Source organism: Lepisma saccharinum, chromosome 5 (assembly GCF_977018435.1).
Source record: "Lepisma saccharinum chromosome 5, izLepSacc3.1, whole genome shotgun sequence".
NCBI classification, from domain to species: domain Eukaryota; kingdom Metazoa; phylum Arthropoda; class Insecta; order Zygentoma; family Lepismatidae; genus Lepisma; species Lepisma saccharinum.
Window position 1 is genome coordinate 37211650 of NC_139233.1, and position 20700 is coordinate 37232349.

At 35.8% G+C, this 20700-nt stretch overlaps 1 protein-coding gene across 1 annotated transcript in view; it reads right to left on the reverse strand.

Annotated features, from left to right (window-relative positions):
- Positions 1-3240: 3240 nt before the first annotated feature.
- LOC145987763 (lipase member H-like) overlaps positions 3241-20700 on the reverse strand; it is a 35667-nt gene continuing 18207 nt past the window's right edge. The window contains exons 2-7 of the mRNA XM_083122437.1: positions 19677-19788; positions 14316-14464; positions 11965-12213; positions 8909-9127; positions 7289-7445; positions 3241-4263 (exon numbers count right to left, since the gene is read on the reverse strand). Of these exons, the coding sequence (XP_082978563.1) occupies positions 4206-4263; positions 7289-7445; positions 8909-9127; positions 11965-12213; positions 14316-14464; positions 19677-19788 (944 nt within the window). The 3' untranslated portion in view covers positions 3241-4205. The remainder of the gene's footprint in view (positions 4264-7288; positions 7446-8908; positions 9128-11964; positions 12214-14315; positions 14465-19676; positions 19789-20700) is intronic.

Below are 20700 nucleotides of genomic sequence, written 5' to 3' on the forward strand. Positions count from 1 at the left end.
CTATACACAGTCGTTATGACGTAAATATTTATGATAGAAAATCAAACAGAGCATCAATATTAAAAGAAAAACTCTGGAAGTACTATTCCAACTTTGCATCGCTTGTGCATCTTTGCCATTGCTTCTCTAGGATCGCTCGCTAGCGTGACAAAATGGCCACACTCGCCTACTACATGGCATGAGAACTGATCAGTAAAATTTGTCCAAATTGGATAAGCAATGATCGGTGCTCAACTTACATTTTTTATATTTGTGTCATGGTTAGATGTCAATTGAACAGAGTTACTCCGACTTCAGCTGGCTGCCAAGCAAGCCAAAAAGTTCACTAAACTACAGACTTCAAGACCCAAGTAGACCAGAACTGGACACTACAATTGCATCATTAACGTCACCAACAAGAAGTTCCGACAGTGCTCAAGTTTCCATATCAAGGAAATGACTCAAGTTTGCTCCTACACCAAATTTCTTACCCAGGAAGGACATCATTTCGGGCACTGAATAAGTTGTCCGCAATCTCTTCTTAGACACCAGAGAAGAAATCTGTAATGAAATTAGCAAGGACCGTAGGAGCCATATATATATTCAAAGCAGGGACTTTGATCAAAACTTTGATCAAAATTAATGACGCGTCCCGAAAAAAATAATGATGGAGAAATTGGATTTAACAGGCAGCATAATGCTTTACTTACTTACTTTGCTCTTATGGAATTTTCTATATCCGTAAACATTTCATGATTTGGTGGCAAAATATAAAAATTAAATATAATTATTATATCATTTGTTAAATTCTAACTTTTAAGCAGTGTTAGTAATAGTTTCTACAGACCATATACATATAACATATAACTAAAGTGTACAGTCAACGGCAATAAAAATGAGACACCTAGTACTCCCTACGTGGCGTTGTGTGTTGCCTAACTCTACGGAGGTGGCAGAACTTTCAATTGAAAATTTGCTGCTTAAAATGCACTCAACGCTATGCAGGGAAGCAGTTTTTCAGGAGCTATGTGTTCCATTTTTATTGCGGGTGACTCTTCATATGTTATGTAAGTTTGTAAATATTCTGCAGAAACGTAAAAATATTTACGGGATTGAAAATAAATAGTATATGTTCGTTTCCGTATTTTTGTTATAATTCCCGTCGCTGCCAATAATTGTTTTACAAGATGTGGGTGAAACGAATGCTTCCTCTGAGAGACGTTACAAGTAGAAGCAAATATGTACAAACTGTTAAACTTTCACTTTCGTTTTAAGGTTATCGTTTAAACCCTGGTATTTATTCTTCCAATTGTGGAATTATGGAGTTTTGTACGTAAGGTATGATTGATGAGTGATACGTTTTAAGTTACCTTTAGTTTTTGTACATGTAAACTTGTCTTTCCAAGTGGTATACAATCCGAGATATTCAAATGTAACGAATGTCCTGAATTGAAAATCACACTCACTCACTCGTAACATTAATAGACCCTACTAAAGACTATAATCTCATAACGAAATCAATAATTACAATTTCATAACGAAACCAACCAATAACTCGATAATATATTTATATGGGAAAGAGAATTTCGTTCAAGAGAGAATTGCAATTGCCTGCCCTCTGTTGACTATTCTGTGAACTACAAGCTAAACCACGCCGAGTTTGCTGTCGTTTTGTAATCTGCAATAGCATGCACTGAAAAATGTACCTTTTGTGTAGATTTTTCGACAGTTGTAAAATTTATTTTGTATAGCCCTACATGCCGGGCCGGTTTTAAAATCTCGTCCTTATGCCGGATTATCGATGCATTTCATTATTAGAGAAACGCATCCCTCCACCCAGTGCCGGATTTACAAATTTTGGCCCCTTCCGCAAAATATTAGCAAAGTAGCAAATATTACACACACATTATATATATATATATATATATATATATATATATATATATATATATATGTGTGTGTGTGTGTGTGTGTGTGTGTGTGTGTGTTCTCGACAGAAGATCCATGCACTCTGAAATCAAATGTTTTGCTGTTATTCACTTACTGCAGTGGGGTTCCCAAAGAAAATAGTAATTTCGTTCCACTCACGGGTTTTCCTCCCTTGCTCCACCGTGTTGAATTTCGAGTATTACCCCTTTATACTTCTAAACCTGTACGTACACGCACCTCAGAGAAAAACTTGTGGTTCGAATGAAACTAGTGTTCAGTTTGTGGCAAGGAGCATTAAACAGACGTTATTAACCGAAAACGGTCTGCATGATAATATAATAATATATAAATAATCCATGGCTCGAAAGCCCTCGTAGGGCCTTGACCTATCTCCCGACTGCCAGTCTCCCTCCCACAATCCTACCTAGAGGTGTGGAGATCTTCAATCAGCAATGGGGTGACGTAGGGTCTGCACGTCGAACTCTGAGCCGTTATAGGAGATTTCCGAGACCGGGTTACGCTACTCACTCGTAGCTCCCAAATTTCCTCATGATGGTCCTCACCGGTCCTATACCCAGGCAAACTCGAACCCATGCCGTCCAGCAGTCGGAAAAACATTTTACTTTTCAATATTTAGGTGGTCCTTTATTTGCTCTGCGGTTGGTGCTGATTATATTACTATGTTTATTGTTTTACATACACATATTTGAGTACGAACCCTATTTATGTACATGGCATAGACCCCCTTCTCCTAAAGGTTTGCCCGTTCCCGAACCATCCTGCACTGTGCGGTTTTGCTCTTTGTACGTAGATCCGGCAATGCCTGCACCCTTTTCTGACAACTGGTTAAAATATGTAAATATCCCCTGCACATTGAACATGTGAAGACGGACACCCACACAGTCACAATCTTACCTCAATTTGTGGGGTGATGTGATCAGCACAAAGCTCCATGCACATACACACATACTTACAAACACACACAGACAGAGTGAACCAAAAATAGGCGGAGAGTAAATGATAACTTTAGTTTAATATATTATAACACAAAGACCATTGTTATAGTATAACCCTAACACAAACCCTATTCCACCTATGTAATTAATGATGCATCTAACCATTGAAATTTTGTATCATCAATATGCAGTAAAAATAATTTCAATTACACTTATTGTCCACCTAATTTTGGTTGCTGTATTGTACACTGATAAGTTTATAATAATGCGTTTTTTTACAATAAATCATCATAGAGAAAATTCAATTTGATGTTTCAATCTGAAGTAAGATACAAGATGGTCAAAGTTTTATTACAAAAATTATATCAAGCACGGTATACATGTATAACGAGGTAGAAAACACATTACAATTACAACATCACTGAATGGTAACAATAAACTACGTTTACAATATGCAATAGAACTGTTCCGATAAATCATACAGTTATTATTTATAAACTTTGGCAATATAAACGCAGTCCTTCATTTCCTTCAAACCATCGCTCCCAGTTAGTGTTTAGCTTCGAACTCTAACTTTCCAATAGTAGGCTATTTAACTTCAAACTATCGCTTCTAATATGTTTAACTCCAAACGTTAACTTCTAGCTGATGTTTAAGAAGCTTCTGTAAGTTTTGCAACATTTTGGCACACTTTCGAAAGGCTACAAGATTTATTTAGTTCACGCGCCTTGCAAAGCACACGTCATTAAAGCTTTTGCTCCTTTCATTGTTGCACATGTGAACCCAATTATCGTTTCAGGCTACATGCTCGAAATACTAACTTTTATGTAAAGTAAATCTAAAAATTACAATTGTCCATTTGCAGCTACATTTATGACAAACGACACAGTATATCGTCAACTTCGCCAAAGTGTAATATCAGATATGACCCCACTTGATTTTATATCTTCACTAATGATTGATGTGTATACATATAGTTTTCAAGGGAATCTAAAACACAAATATTGCACATTCACTGAACTTTGCACTTTTACAATCTCACGAGATTGATATACTACACAATGGCTGTTTTGACAGCAGAATTATTTCGCATGAGCAAGAATGTTTCGGGCAACTCATACAAAAGCTACAGCAGTTTATATTGACCAAGTACGGAATTGCCATTAGTTGGTATATTGTCGAAATATCGAGTCCATAAATTTCACAAATTATAACTCTGCATATCAACAATTGGGAAAACATGATTTACAAAATCATGATAACCCTGTGTTTTTAGACTAGTTTTCTTCAGAAAGAAAAGGAACTGGGGAAGATTTTCTTGCCAGGTAAAATGCAGAATCTTCACTTTATAACGAAGTCAATGTGCTTGTAAGTCTTCAAATAGTATTTTCCTCTAGCGCTGAAAAATAGAAAAGAAAGATTAGATTAACTTTGGGAATTACAAAAAAATATTTACTATTATACATACATGTATACATATAAGGTCTCTTTGAGAGGTGGTACACAAAAACTTTCATATGTCACTTGTTTCCAGCTACGGTCATTTATTTTAAAACTGTTGCGATTTGGGCAACTTGTTCCATCGTTCAAGTTCCGGTCTAAGGATGAATATTCTTTGTGATTATCTCTACAATTTCATCTAATGATCACTGGAATGAATATTCTCTTTAAACTATCCCTTGATATTAAAATGCAATTAACAATTAATACTATTACCATCCTCGCAATTAGTTAAATGTTGTGAAAAGTGGGAAGTAAAGTAACAAAAATGCAGATAACATTGACTTATTTCAAGGAAACATTTTGATCTTCATTCTGAACAACAATAAGTCTTAATGAATTTGGGCATCAAAGAAAATGCTTACCAATTTTAAACTTCTGTTAGTTTCTAATAGACAGTTGAACTCTTTGCTTAGTTCGTAATAATTAATTTCAGACGAAACAAATTATATCTTCTGAGAATAATAGACTAAATACTCGGTGGCGTTGAAATTACGTAACGTACTGTTGCTCGTTGGGATCTTACCAGAATCCTAACCATTATGCTTGGGTGATGTAGCTTCGTCATTCATTCATCCTCACTGGTGAGCACTCGCCCTTTGGCAGATAACTCGATGGTAATAGGCGAGAGGTTACTTTCACACTTGAAATGGCACAACACCAAGAACTTGGATTTTATGTCTTCCAGTTTAGATCAACATGGTTAGAGAAGGATATTACCTGTCTATTCGATGCTGAAGAAATCCTCGGAGAAGACTCCTAGAAAAGCTCTATCCTGATCCGCTCAAGCTCCCCGATCTTTCTCCTCCCTCGTACCAAAGCAAAAGACCCCAAGTCGCCCGTTACACTCTAACTTATTCTTTCTCTCACCACCTGGTTATTGCTCCCCGATACCCGTTGATCAGCAACTTCCTTTCAATCAACCAGGAAGATAGATTTGATACTGACTTAGCATTCTTTGAATGCTTCAGAGAGTAACGGCCGACGAAGGAGGTTATTGCTGCTTTTGGCTTGCTACTTTTCTCTAATCAGGGGAACCTGTTACGATTAGAAGTTGTTCTCTCTACAGCAAAACTTTCAACTTTCACGAAATGTTTAGTTGTTAATATAAAGAACAGTAGCATCGTACATATCGCCAACTTACATCCAACCACAGAATATAACACGATGTTCGACCGTAAATGAAGCCAGAGGATAACGATGAACGTGGGCGTTTAACGTCATAGTTGGCACCAAGAAAATTGAGCTATTGTACAGGAGGTATATATTGATATGTTAGAGCAGGTAGATATAAATGTAAACATTATTTAACTTTCTTCTCTTTTTTATTCTTTCACCTCATCCTTCTCTTTTATCTTTGCTCCATTTCTCGCTTCTGTTGATCTGTTTCTTTCTCCTTACATTGACTACTCACCTTTTTGCATTCTTCTGTTCTCGTGTGTACACCCGACTCTCTCTCTCTCTCTCTCTCTCTCTCTCTCTCTCTCTCTCTCTCTCTCCCCATCTATCTTGTTCTCTCTTCCCATGATTTTCTCTTATGCATTCTCTCTATCCTGCTGCTGCATCCCTTCTCTTGTCTGTCCTACACACATTATTGAGTCTGTGTCAGTTGACACATTTTGACTCCAGCAACCAGTGTGCGAATTAACGGGGGGATGCCGCCGGGGATTTCCTCCCCACAAAAGAAATTATACCCGGCAGAAGGAAATTATTTTTATACCTGCCAGGGAATGTTTTTATCATCAAAGAAAATGATATTGAAACACTATGTGACAAACACAATTGAAAAACCATTCGTGTCCATTAATGTTCCAGTTATGAAATATTTCCCTGTCGAAAAATACAACCTTGTAGATTAAAGGAGAACATCCTTCTGAAACCTTACTGATATTTTACATGTAATAAAATGTTCACGATAAACTTGTAGGCAGGTTAGATGGGCATTATGTTTGAACTTGGCAATAGACATTTTGTCAACTTTTTGTTGTTAAGTACTTCGATAGCTCTTTTTATGTATGAGTTTGGGTTGTCTTAGAATATAAAAAGCTATACTGTTTCTAAATTACGTGTAAATGTTATCATAAGATTTAATGTCCTAGGTTAGAACCTATGTTCTAAGGTACTTAGAACCGCAAGGCAATAGTTAAGTTTAGTAACTAGTAACATACAAATTTGCATACCGCCCCACCCCCCAAAACCAACTTCCAGAAATGAAATCGTAAATACGCCACTGAGTAGGCATCCCCCGCAAAGCAAAAAGCTTAATTCGCACAGTGCCACCATCATATTTAAGTTCATAAAAAGCTATTGATGCACTTTTGGTGCATCAAAATACACGTAGAAATGCATCGAAGTTAAATGTTTTCATGTGATAAAATGCATCTATTGGGAAAATTTGACACTATCATTTCTAGGAACACAAAATTACATTTGAACTGTGTCTATTTATGCACTATCAATATTGATTTGATGCAGTTTAAATTCTCCTTCTTTCTTTCTATTTATGACTTCTACCTCTTAATCCGCCCAAGAATAAAGGTAAACACAAGCGATGTCCACAACCCACAGTATTTACAAAAATGCATGTTCAAGATCTACAGATCAGATCACTGAAAAGATCTGAGAAAGGATATACATTTTTTAGAAGTGTGGGAAGGGAAATTTGTGGATGGACTACTACCCACACGTGTCCGCTTTTGGCATCGTCCCTGTATTAGCAAAGACTGTGGAAATGATAAATCAATATAATGTAGCGTTAAATTTACTTATTGTTAATTTAAAATTTAACGAAAGTTTGGCAAAGCGGCCTTGAACGAAACAAATTTGTAACTTTTTTAATTCTGTACGTCCTGGCCAATTATGAACGAAACAAATTGTAAATGCTAATTCCTCACTTTGAACGAAACAGTTCATAACGTTTGTACCTGAGCGATGCTCCATATCCCATGTAGGTGTCATTCTTCCCTGTACACTGTCCTTTACGGAATTTTCTCCAGCTGTCACAGGCTATTGCAACGAATGCATGCTCGTCCCTAACTGACTCTTCATATATCTGCCATGCCTTGCGATGATTGCAGAAAACTAGAACAGGAAATAATATGAAAATAAGTAAACAGCAGTTACATGAATTATAGAGAATACACGATGACAAAATATGTTCATTTCATATTTATACATACAGTGGCGTCGCCATTGTCAAATACAATAAACAACATCGCTCATAAATTACAAGATTGGCCACGACCATTATACATACTATTATACAATTTTTTATTCAAAGTATATCTTCAAATAGTGAACTGAACATATAATTCAACCAATATATCATTTTTAAAAGATGCGGAAGTCAATATTTTAAAATTTCAATGGACAATTAAAGAGTTGGATTTTAGAGTGATAGAGTTCATCGATGCATGAAATAATTATATTTGTATATATTTTCTTATTGTACATCGCTTTTTTACGTCATTAGGCTAATGATGACTAGAAGAAATTGATAAATGGATATTTGCAAAGGAGCACCCACCAGTATCCAAACCGAGACTTCAGTCGAAATATTCGGCGTTGTGATGTATTACTTAACTACTCTGCCCGTGCATTCACAAAGGCGGCAATTAGGATCATGTACGTACAGTGGAATGCACAAGTATTCATCGGCAAATTATGAATGGTCATTTTCATTGATTTTTCTTTTGCATCCTATGCTTTTTAAGGAATAGATGTCTACGTATGCTGGTGCAGAAATCTGCAGCTTGTTTTGAGTTTTGTTTCAATTGTTGACGCTCTCTTTGGGTAGAATAAAGTGCATGAACATGATGATGGACAATTTACTTGGTAATACTTTACGCATTCCACTGTACCTAGGTAGATTGATGTAGCACAACTACATATTAACATGCTTGGTAACTAACAATATACATAGAAAGTAATTAAAGTTAACAAAATTCTATTAGTGCAACAGAGGAATTTGGAAAATACTTAAATATTAACACTTGCGTTTTTTAAAAATAAATATATTAATTTCTCCTTTATGAAAAAGTTTTGAGAGATAAATAGACATGTTACAAAGAAATATGTTGCTTCATATTTCCTGTCTCGCATGAATGAACTAGCACAAACGCCGACCTTGGAGGCGAAGTGACCAAAGATCCCAGGTTTTTACACCGAATACGATATGATTGTATCATTCTTCTGTTTCCATTATCCATTTCATCAGTCTATCATTCATCGTCGTCGTCACAATTTACCCAAGAGGCAGAAAAGCGTCAAAGAATCGAAATAGAAGAAATACAGATTTGCATAAATGAAGAACTTCATGACGAACTATTCTCATTACCGAACCACTTCATGACGAACGGTTCGCATTAATGAATCATTTCGAGACAAACATTGATATGGATGAACCATGTCTTGACTAACGAGACGATCGAACGAATAAAGTAATGACAATAGAATAGCTCGAATGAAGCATTTCATGAAGAACGAGTTTCTCGAATGCATCAGTCCACACGAACTAACCAGTTCACAATGAACGAGTACCTTACCGATTTTGATGATGGAGAAGGTCCTGGCCTTCTCGAACAGGGCACACCCCGGCTGGTCGGCCGTTCCTCCGTTGGGGAAGAAGTCGGCGTGGCCTAGAGGCGTCGGGTAACCAAGGAAACCACCATCGGTGTGGATGACGTCGACGAATTCGGCGTCCGCTCGGTCCAGGCGAGACTCCGGGCCTCTCCTCCGAAACAAGGGGAAGGCTGGATCCAAGCCTGAAAAGAAAAAAAAACGCATTCACAAGAGATGAAGAAAGTTCCAGTCAGGTACTCATGAAATGCATGATTACTAATTAACAGGACTAACAAGTTCATGAACGTATAGGGGTGTGAGCGGGGTGGCGGCTTGACTACAACACTTAACTTAATAACATTCTATTTCACTTCGCTTAGTACTACAATTCAATTAATATAATTGATTTTGTCTCCATTCCTTCAATTAAAATCTGATTTTGCCTGCATTCCTGTAATTAAAATTTGATTTTATCTCAATATCTTCAATTAAAATCTGATTTTGTCTGCATTCCTTGAATTAAAGTTTGATTTTATCTCAATATCTTCAATTAAAATCTGATTTTGCCTGCATTCCTTGAATTAAAGTTTGATTTTATCTCAATATCTTCAATTAAAATCTGATTTTGCCTGCATTCTTCTAATTAAAGTTTGATTTTATCTCCATTCCTTCAATTAAAATCTGATTTTGCCTGCATTCCTTCAATTAAAGTTTGATTTTATCTCCATCACTTCAATTAAAGTTTCATTTTATCTGCACCCCTTCAATTAATTAGGAATTGATTTTTTTTCTCCATTAGCTTTAAGATAGCTTCCGTGTCGCAGTGGTTAGTGTGAAACACTACGAAGCCAGGGGTGTTTGATTACAATCGTAGTTAGGCACGGATACTTCACTGTATTTCGTTCTTACATCTAATTAATCTGATCATCCATTCTAGTAATTTGCAATTAACCCAATGAGGTATAAAAGTAATGTAAAATGTCAGCAATAGAAATAGAGAAGACATGTAAGATAGAGATAAACAAAATAAATAGTAAAACTTAGTAGATGCTAGAAGAATGGAAAAGAGAAAATAGGAAAAATGGCAGAATATAAATACCAAAAGAGAAAAATAGACAGTAAAAGCGAGAATCGAACCACTACAAATACAGAAGTGGATTGTAAAAGGGAGTGAGAAAAAGAAGCGAGAACTCTTGGTTATTGAAAGAGATTGTGCCGTTCCTTTTGGGTAATTGCCAAGTTGTTGTAACTTGCCCAAACTCCTATAAGGGTAGACTTATGAGACTTTACATTTTGGCTGCAATGAATTTCCTCAGGACGTGATGTAAAAGGAATGTCGTGACGACTTACCTTGAACACAAGGTTTGTCGACTCACACAGTAATAGAATATTATTACTATCACACACAGCATCATTCCAATCTCAGTACAATCATATTTTTAAATTGTCCCTTCATAATCTTGCATCTCATTCCGTTCAAAAGCCGCCTGTTGCTCTTTTGCTGACACAATAGACCTCGTCGGTATGCTAGTCTCTCGGACGTTCTGAACGGTTCAATCGAAGATGCTCTACTCTTTGATAAGCTTCTAGAATCTGGACTTAGGCTCGGTTTCCGGTGCAGATACACTGGAACCCCATTATCTGTGTGACAGAGGCCTTCCACTAAGATGAATCTTTTTTTCAGATTCAGATTATTGAGCAGCAGTTATTTTTTAGTATCGACATTTTCTCTATTTTTGTCAACAGCAAATGAATTTTGAAATTAACTTGAAAGATTGTAAATGTCTGCATTTCACGAACCAATGGTCCGATTTGATGAAACCTGCGGTATTTCAAAGGCTTTTCTATTACGTTTAATGAATATTCTGCAACGCAACTTCAACAGGGGTTGGATTCAGTAATAAAACAAACAACAACAGGAAGCAAATAAAACGTAATAGACAGAAAATAAACAAGACGTAACAAGATGTGTGCGTAGTACGTTGAAACATTGAGCAAGTATTTTCAACTACTTAACATTAAAAGATTCGTATTAATATCAATTTTAACACTAACTTCATGGACAATTTGCAAGGACTTAAAGAAATGAGTAGATAACAAAAAGGGGGAACTGACATTAAAAGTTGAAGATGAAGATGGGAACAAAGAAATTAGAAGTTATAGGGACATTTAATACTAAAAAGAAGGAAAGCAAACTATAGGTAGAGAAAGGAGAGGAGAGAAAGGAAAATAGATGCGAGTTAAAAATAACTCTCACTACAATGGGAAATGCAAACTTGCTGACAGCATGGGAACAACTCATGATGAATGGGCAACATATGTTTTTACTAAAAAAATTGAAACATATACCATTACATAATGTTACTTGAAAGGAAAAATCCTCTTCAGAGATTGCATGATTGTACCTCGTCATGAGATTACGTCGTTTCCTAACTTGCTGAGGCACGCGTGTTCTCTGCAAGGACACAAGAGTATTACTCGTCGCTTCCGTACGGAAGATGTAGGGGCTTATTGCAAAGGGAGACTCATAAGTATCTATCTCATTTAAAGATTGAGTAACATATTTGTTATTATATAATAATACATTTTTGACCGGGATACTTTGCCTTCATCTCTACAATACATTTTTCTAATTACAATGATGTCTTGTCTAATGTCGCTGTTGATTGGAGTAGCCTATACTCGTAGTTTTCAGAATCAAATAAGAGCTGGCTTTTGCCTGTATTTAATTGTATTTTTAAAAATCTTGCTTTTCCGTGCATTTTCTCAAATAAGATCTCATTCTGTCTGCTTTAGTTCAATTAAGATCTTACTTTACCAGCATTCCAGCATTCCTCCAATTAAGATGACTTTAGCCTGCATTCCATTAAATAAGTTCTGATTTTTTCCCGCATTTCATCAATTAAGATCTGATTATTAACTTTATTCATTCAACTGAGATCTAGTTTTGTTTACTACATACCATTAAATTCAAGAAGTAGCATAACTTGTCCCTAGACTAAATCTTAATACAATGGTAGGACACACGTTCGATCCTCACCTGTGATTCTTCGGATCTTCCCTGATTTCACATGCTTTCCTGCAAATCCCACTGCATGGGCTGCGAGGCTGTTACCTATGAGATGGAAGCTTTTGATTGAAGCGCCCTGGGTCACGAGGAAGTCGATGAACTTCGCCATGTAGCGCCCAACCGCCTTCACATTCTTCACGGCCGCTGGGTACCATGGACCGGCGCTCACCTTGGACCAGTCCACCAGGATAAAGTTGTGACCTCCTCTCTTCATGTAAGCTGCCATGGAAAGAAGATTGCATTGAATCAGTATTATTCATTAATTACAAAATCATCTGGGTGGTAGTTAGTTTTTCAAAAATTGTGCGAGATCAACATACCCATGTATGTGTTCATACCTTTCATGTTTCTCCATGTGTTCATATTGACTATTTTCTTTCTACTTATATTTCTCTTTCAGTGTCCACCAAAGTGCCTATTTTTTATATTTTAGTATTTTCACACTTTGTAAGTTTTGCTGTAATCTATTACAAATACAAAGCAATAAATTTAAAAGGGTAAAAATTACCCCTTGCACATTATGGCATGCTGTGAAGTCATGGGGGGGGGGAGGATGCAGAGGTAAGACCCCACACATTCTCGATTTCTGCCATTTGTGGAGGTGATGTGCGTAATTGTAACAAACTGTACTGAAACACTTTACGTTTATGTGTTTATGAAACATACCATGCACATATGTTGCAGCATGTCGAAGGAATGAAGAAAAATATATCTTCTGTAGTGTGTGTCCTGATCATAATAACAATTATCATCCATATTTCTCTAACAGTTGAGGTTCTGTAGGAATATCCGATGTATAGATGAAAATTGCCCAATTGGAGATTCACGTAATGACTCGAAAAATCCTGTAAATTTGTGAAGACTTTTTTTCCGTCACTTTTCAAGTTCTCTGCATAACAGATAATTCCATTATGGTGAAGCATTGGGGAAGTATAAATTACATAATGTTTAGGCATAGTTTCTTCCGCAAGAGACATACATTGGCAAGCAGAAGGGGTGGGTTCCCTCATGGTTTCTTCAATATTACCTGGCCAGAGTTGCCATACTATCGTTATTTGGGTGACTTGAGAGTTGTCATATCAATTTATCGCAGTTAGCTCTTTACTTAAAACGAAACATCTGTAAGCGACGAGTTTACATTTAAATTGAAACTTAAATTTTGCAATGTAAAAGTAGTGGACAAAGCTAACTTTCCTACTTTATTTTTAGCACTACTATTTGGAATATATCGTTGAACTGCGGCCAAGATATCATGCAGACGAAGATAAAAGTTACAAGAATATTAGCACGTAGGGCAAATGATAACATTGCAAAGATTTTAAAAAGTCTCCTGTTTACATGTTGACCCAAGAAGGTTCGAAGGAATCCTTCTCATTATGTTCTTGAAAACAATTATATTACCACACTTGCAACCCAAAAAGATCTAGGTGTTATCATAGATGAAAAACTGAACTTTAAGGAACACGTCGCAGCTTCAACTAAAAGTGCAATGCGCCTCTTAGGCCTCCTCTACAGATTCACTGAAATTGATACTCCAACTTCTCTTAGCCTGTTTTTCAAGTCATTCATTTCTCCGATTCTCGAATACTGTTCGCCAGTCTGGGCCATGGCTTCCAATACAAATCTTTCTAGCATGGATTCCGTCCTCAGCTTCTTTAACGCCATTTTTCGTCATTGAATTCCTTCTCTGCGACATCTTCAGAAACCTGACATACTGACTACTTTGAACATTCAGTTACTGCAGACCCGACGCGATATGGCCGATATGAAATTTTTCTATAAAATCATCAATGGGAAATTAAGATCTGAATTTCTGCTTACAGAATTCAACTTCAGAGTTCCCTCTCGATCGACCCGAAACACTGAATTGTTCCACAACTCTACCGCTAGGCTTTCCCTTATACAGCGCGCTCTATTCCACAGGCTGCCCCAGTTCTACAATAAACTACCCACAAACGTAGACATTTTTGCCCCTGAAAGCATTTTCCGATCTTCCCTAATAATGAATATGTGAATCTTTGTTTCCTTGTTTATGTCTTATGTTTATATTTAACCTTTCTTCTTTTTACCTAAAACCATCTTGACTTGTTCTTGTTATTTGTTAGAGTTTTCAGTGTAAAATGGCCTTAAAAGTGCTGTATCTGAAACTTGGAATAAATAAATAAATAAATAAATAAATCAGCTATGGATGTGACTGAAAAAGGAACGTTTCAAAATGTATATCAATGGAGAAATTTAGTCTTATTTCTGACTTATCAGAGTGACCATATTTTATGACTGCAAACAGAGAAGGCGAGACATCAAACTCACAACGTTTTTACCTCTCCTCATGGCAACTGCATCTGGCGACGTCTCCCCCCGCATGAATCCGTGAAGGTACAGGACGGTCGGAAGGCTGGCGTTGAAGTTTGATGCTTTCAGAAGCTCCAGGTCCTTTACCTTTAGTTTCTCGTACCCCTCTGGGTGACCACTGAAAGAAAGAAATAGTTTGTAAGTGATTTTTACATAACATTAACGGAAAAAGAAGAAAACTACAGGGTGCAACGAAAGTTAGAATCCCGTGGGGATCTTATCATGGATCCAATACCCGAATTCCGATTCCTGTATTCGAAGTCCCAATCTCTAACCCTGATTCCGATATCAATATCCCGATTAGTTGATCCTATATCGAAATCCTGGATCCAATATCTCAATCTCGAAACTTGCATCCATATCAAAATCCCTTATCTTGGAACCGATATTAAAATCAATTATCATCCTGAATTCGATATCAAAATCCGAATCCTGTATCTCATATCAAACCCTAATATCCTGAATCCAATGTCCCCAATCCCGATCGTGGAACTGATACCAAAATACTGAATCCTGGATCCGATATCAAAACCTTGGAATCCTGGGTCCGATATCACAATTCAAATTCTGAGTTTGATATGAAAATCGAATCTTCGATCCGATATCAAAAACCTGAATTCTGGAACCAAAATTCAAATTCGAATAAGAGTGAGGGTAAAGTGAAAAATTGGATTTTGGCCTTGTCCCTTGACACAGTTTGGATGCAATTCTGCAAGAGGATGTCAATTCAAAGACCGTCACTTGCTGTGAGTCAGTGTAGTTCTTGGAACCAGACCTCGTTTTTGCACAATCACATAAATCGTTTGTAGGGATCTAGGTCACGAAGCTCGAACGGTTTTCGGCTTTGAAATTGAATAAAAGAAGCATATATATTAGATACAATCCTTGAAAAATGTCCTTCGGTTCTCAAGGTTAAAGAAACACAATTTTATAAGAGATTGCGTGAAAATACATACTCACACATTTGGCGACGCTAACATTGTGCTCTCTTAAAACAATTAAGAATGTGCCAATATTATTTTTATTTAAGACTAGTAACTATTAATTAAATGAAGGAGAGGTAAATAATAATAATAATAATACGAAGAATAAGTAAAGACAAATGGCACTAAGGCGGTTATATTTAAATCACGTTGATTTAAATCGGGTAATTTTTTTAAAGAATCTAAAGAATAATTTATAGAATAATGTACACAAGGAATTGTAGATATCAGAATCAGTTTTGGTGAAAGTAAATTAATCTCGTAATCACTGAATGGTGTCTATTAGTCTCCAAGAAAGGAAACAAAATATATGTACTGATGGGGTGAAGTTCATTCGGAAGGAAATGTAATATAATATGTAAACTGTAAACACACTTAAATTTCTCTTAGTTTAAAATTCAATAATTTTTATAGGCAAAAATAGCAAAAAAAAATCTGTAGAATAATATACATGATACTAATCATGTTAATACGTAGTGTCATTATTATCATTAAGCTGTAAATGAACATGACAGCTAATATATCATTAAAAGGATCGCCAAAATTCAGCTACAAAGACTAATTATAAATAAAATTACAATGATATGGTACATCCTGAATGTTTTATTTTCACTGAAAGAAAAGTTACTGAAATTACTATTCGTAGTTTCATTTACATACTCAACCATTTACATAGTAGGTTCATATATAGGCTATACAGTATCAGAAACAGAAAAAAATGTATACTTCTATTTACATATATTTTTCTATTTGGTTTAACATGGCCGTTTACCAGAAAAAGCATTTCTGTAATATATATATATATATATATATATATATATATATATATATATGTAAGGGGTCAGAAAAATACAAGCCATTTTAAGCTTGTTTTTTTTTAAATAAAAAAAATCGATTTAAATAAAATAATCCGATGTAAATAACAAAAGTCATTAAAATGATTTTTTAAATGAAAAGCATGATTTTTAATTGCCCTGGATATCATATAAGTGAAAGAGTAATAAACTTAGATCGACCATAAAAAATTGAAAGAGATACTCTTGTGGGATCTATATTTAGGAGGCGTCGAATATCATTTGTCTCATCAGGAGTGAGTCTGGATATCTTTTATGGCGATGGAAATTTCCTCTCAATCCGAAACCGTGTCCCACATCGTTCAAAGCGTGTTGTTGAAGCTCTGGGGAACTACTTTGAGGATTCGTAGGGTGCCTTGTTCGTGGCACTTGTTTTTATACTGACAATGTAGCCTTGTGACTAATACACGCATGTAGATCGAAACTTTTTTTTAATGTTTTTTTGAAACTTCCCACCTACCCCTGGTACACATGACCTGCATTGTTAATACATTATTTATTCCATAAAGTGTCCTCTTCCGTTTGTATAGTTCGATTTTTTTGTGTGCATTCTCACGGAAAAAAGAATTGACATGACTTACGCCCCCCCTCCTAGCATTTTAATCATAGCAGTTTAAATGTCCAACTACTCATTTACGCGGAAGCGTAACACCGTCTCGATTACCCTGAATAGGCAAAAATTCCTAATTACTGATCACCTAACTCACATCAAATACAGTACGATGTCTGCTAGTGTATAGTATTGTTTCACATTTTGTTATTATTGTAATATTGAAGCACCAAATATTATCAGTCTGTTACTATACTCGTACTATACAGTTTATAGCGAGGAATGATTGTCGTCTTACTTAATATTGGGGAATATTGCAGGCAGTGACTGAAAAATTGTCAGTCATTCCCATAGGCTATATATAAAGATTTATATAAAGGTGTAAATGAGTTTAGAAAGGGGTGGCAACCTAAAGTAAACTTGATAAAAGATAAAGACGGTGATTTTCTAGCTGACCCAAGCGATATCCTAAATAGATGGAAGAACTACTTTAATGACCTTTTAAATGTCCATGTAGGAGATAAATCAGAAGTAAATGAAGTACACACAGCAGAACATTTAGTTCCAGAACCTAACTTGACTGAAGTTAAAGATGCTATTAAAAGGCTAAAGAATAACAAAGCACCTGGCATTGATTTAATACCAGCTGAGTTAATTAAATATGGTGGAAATTCAGTAATATGTCAAATTCATAAATTAATTTGTTTAATATGAAATAAAGAAGAAATCCCTCAACAGTGGAAAGAATCCATAATTGTTCCTGTGTTTAAAAAAGGTGATAAAATGAACTGCAATAATTACCGTGGAATTTCTCTACTCTCAACAACATACAAAATATTGTCTAACATTTTTTTAACAAGACTAACCCCATATGCTAATGAAATTATAGGTGATTATCAATGTGGATTTAAACGTAACAGATCAACTACACATCAAATTTTTCACATCAGACAGACACTTGAAAAAAAGTGGGAATATAATCAAAATGTCCATCAGCTATTCATTGATTTCAAAAAAGCATATGATTCGGTCAAAAGAGATAAATTATATAATATATTAGTGGAGTTTGGAACACCTAAGAAGCTTGTTAGTATGATAAAAATATGCAACAGTGAAACAGAAAGTAAAATTCGTGTGGGTATTAATATGTCTGACAAATTTACAATTCATGATGGGTTAAAACAAGGAGATGCATTATCTCCATTGCTCTTTAATTTTGCCTTAGAATATGCTGTAAGGAAGGTAAAAGAAACTAAAGAAGGACTAAAATTAAATGGTGTGACTCAGTTGTTAGCATATGCAGATGATGTAGACTTACTGGGGGATGATGTGAATACAATTAAGAATAATGCTAAAATATTTTTCAAAACTGCTAAAGAGATAGGTTTGGAAGTTAACAAAGAGAAAACTAAATATATGCTTACAGGCCGAAACCAAGTGTTAGGTAATAATCAAAATCTAATTATTGATAACAACTCGTTTGAACCAGTTTCCAAATTCAAATACTTAGGAGTAATATTAACAAATGAAAATTATATTAAAGAGGAAATAAAAAGTAGGCTTAATTCAGGAAATGCATGTTACTTCTCTCTTCATAAACTTTTGTCTTCTCGTTTAATATCTAAGAAACTAAAAGTTAAAATATACAAAACCGTAATTTTGCCTGTAGTATTATATGGATGTGAAACTTGGTCCCTTACATTGAAAGAGGAACATAAATTGAGAGTATTTGAAAATAAGATCCTTAGGAAAATCTTTGGACCTAAAAGGGATGAGGAGACAGGCGAGTGGAGAAGGTTACATAATTTAGAACTACATAATTTGTATTCATGTCCAGATATTATTAGAATGATTAAATCAAGAAGACTTAGGTGGGCAGGCCATGTGGCACGAATGGGAGAGGAAAGAGGAGTTTACAGGATTCTTGTTGGGAAACCTGATGGTAAGAGACCTGTAGGAAGGCCAAGACGAAGATGGAGGGACAACGTTGAGATGGACCTAAGGGAAATCGGTAGGGTTGGAAAAGAGTATATAGATCTTGCTCAAGATAGGGAAAAATGGAAGGCCTGTGTTGCTGCAGCCATGAACCTTCGGGTTTAAGAAGGCTAGAGAGTTAGTTTAGTTAGTCCCATAGGCGTAGCTAGAACTTTATATTTGGGTGTGCACAAAGAAAAAAATGAGGTATTGTACCTTTTTAATAGCATATTTTGCAATAGAATCACTTGGCTCTATTATAAATACACTAAATGACAGTGTTGAAAATTTTTGAATATATGTAGTAGAAAAAATCAAATTGCATAGAAATTACACACACACAAAATGTTCATAAATGTTACAAACAAATACATCAAAATACACGCCATCTATAATAAGAGACACGTCTGTCAAAAGGTACAATGTTCTTTAACTCATCAATAACTTCATTTACATCAATAGACTAAGCTTTTTCCTGTTCAACAAATAGCAAGAGCAGGGCTTCCAATCTATCCTGCTTCTGAGTTGTTCTTAATTTAGTTTTAACTTGGGTAAGCTTGGAGAGAGCTCTCTCTCTCTCACGTGCAGCTTGTGACAGGTATAGTAGAAGAAAAGCGCTGTAGTACAGAGTAGAATGCAGTAAATATCTTCTTTCTCCAATGACATCAAAATATCGAAAAACTATAGACACTCGTTTCATCAGCGATAATGCACACGTTTGTACCAAGTAATGACATTTTCAACTTCTTACAAACTGCCGCTTATTTTCTCTCTTATTGAAATATCTGTCTTTAATTCTCTTTGATAAAGCAGCCCATTAGGGTGTGCCTAGGCACACCCGGCACACCCCGTAGCTACGCCTATGGTCATTCCTCTTGTTGCAAACTAAATTTACACATGTGATGAAAGCAAACCATCTTCACTTACTGTTATAATTACATGAAGAAGCTGAAATTAGAGTGAACTTACGTTGTGTATAGTTTGAACAGAATGTCATCTTCGTGGTTTATCTTCCTTCCAAGATGACCTCCGACGGGAAGAAGGCTCAGGTACGCCCCTGCTACTTCGCAAGGATCCCCTCCTGAAACAGATAAGCGGATTACTCAGTGAGCTTAACACAGAGCTATTTAGCGTACAGTAATTTTGAGTGCGTGATGGAACATAGTGACGTATTTACGACTTCAGTTTCGGGGATATTTAAGTTTTTTTCCGTGCTTTGGGTTTTTTTTAACGTTGAAATTTACTTTTTGCACAGATAAGCTAATCAGGACTGGGCTTACAGTTTAAAGTGGGATTCCGACTATTATGAGCCTCTACCTGGAATAGAACATGGGGCACTTCGATTACAAGACGACGATGTTACGATGACAACCCTTTTTTAAAGTATAAATTATAAAAGTGTCTCCAGAAACTTATACGTTAACTTCAACTAAGTTTTATTAAAGTACATTTGCAAGTTTGATAATTAACAAGCCATATTAGACTCTTTAAATATTGTTCTTTTATGGAGAATAAATTATGTGACAAATGATAGGAAAAGCCTCTCCGATGGCGTAGTGGTAACATCGTCCCTTTGTAATGAAGGGGTTTAGGGTTCGAATCCCACTTTGAACTGTAGATCCAGTCCCGATTAGCCGATCTGTTCATAAAAGTGGACTTAGAAGAAAATTCAAGGCGTAAAGAAACAAAGGGAAAAAAAGTCCGTTACAGTTCAGGAGAGCTTGAATCTAATATGCTGCGAACAGAATACCTTAAAATGTCCTTATAATTTTGATATTTTCATAAAATTTCCCTATCCACCTAAAATTTTCCCTCGATTTCCCTTCGCTGAGGGAATTTCCCATGCATGCGAGAACATCAGAAATACCGTTCTGAAACTTCAAATCAACTCAAATTTATTCCCGCCAATAAATACAAAATTCTATAAACTGCATTGCTAGATAACATTATCAACTTATTCCCGATAACAGTAATCCATAGCCACATGCATGCT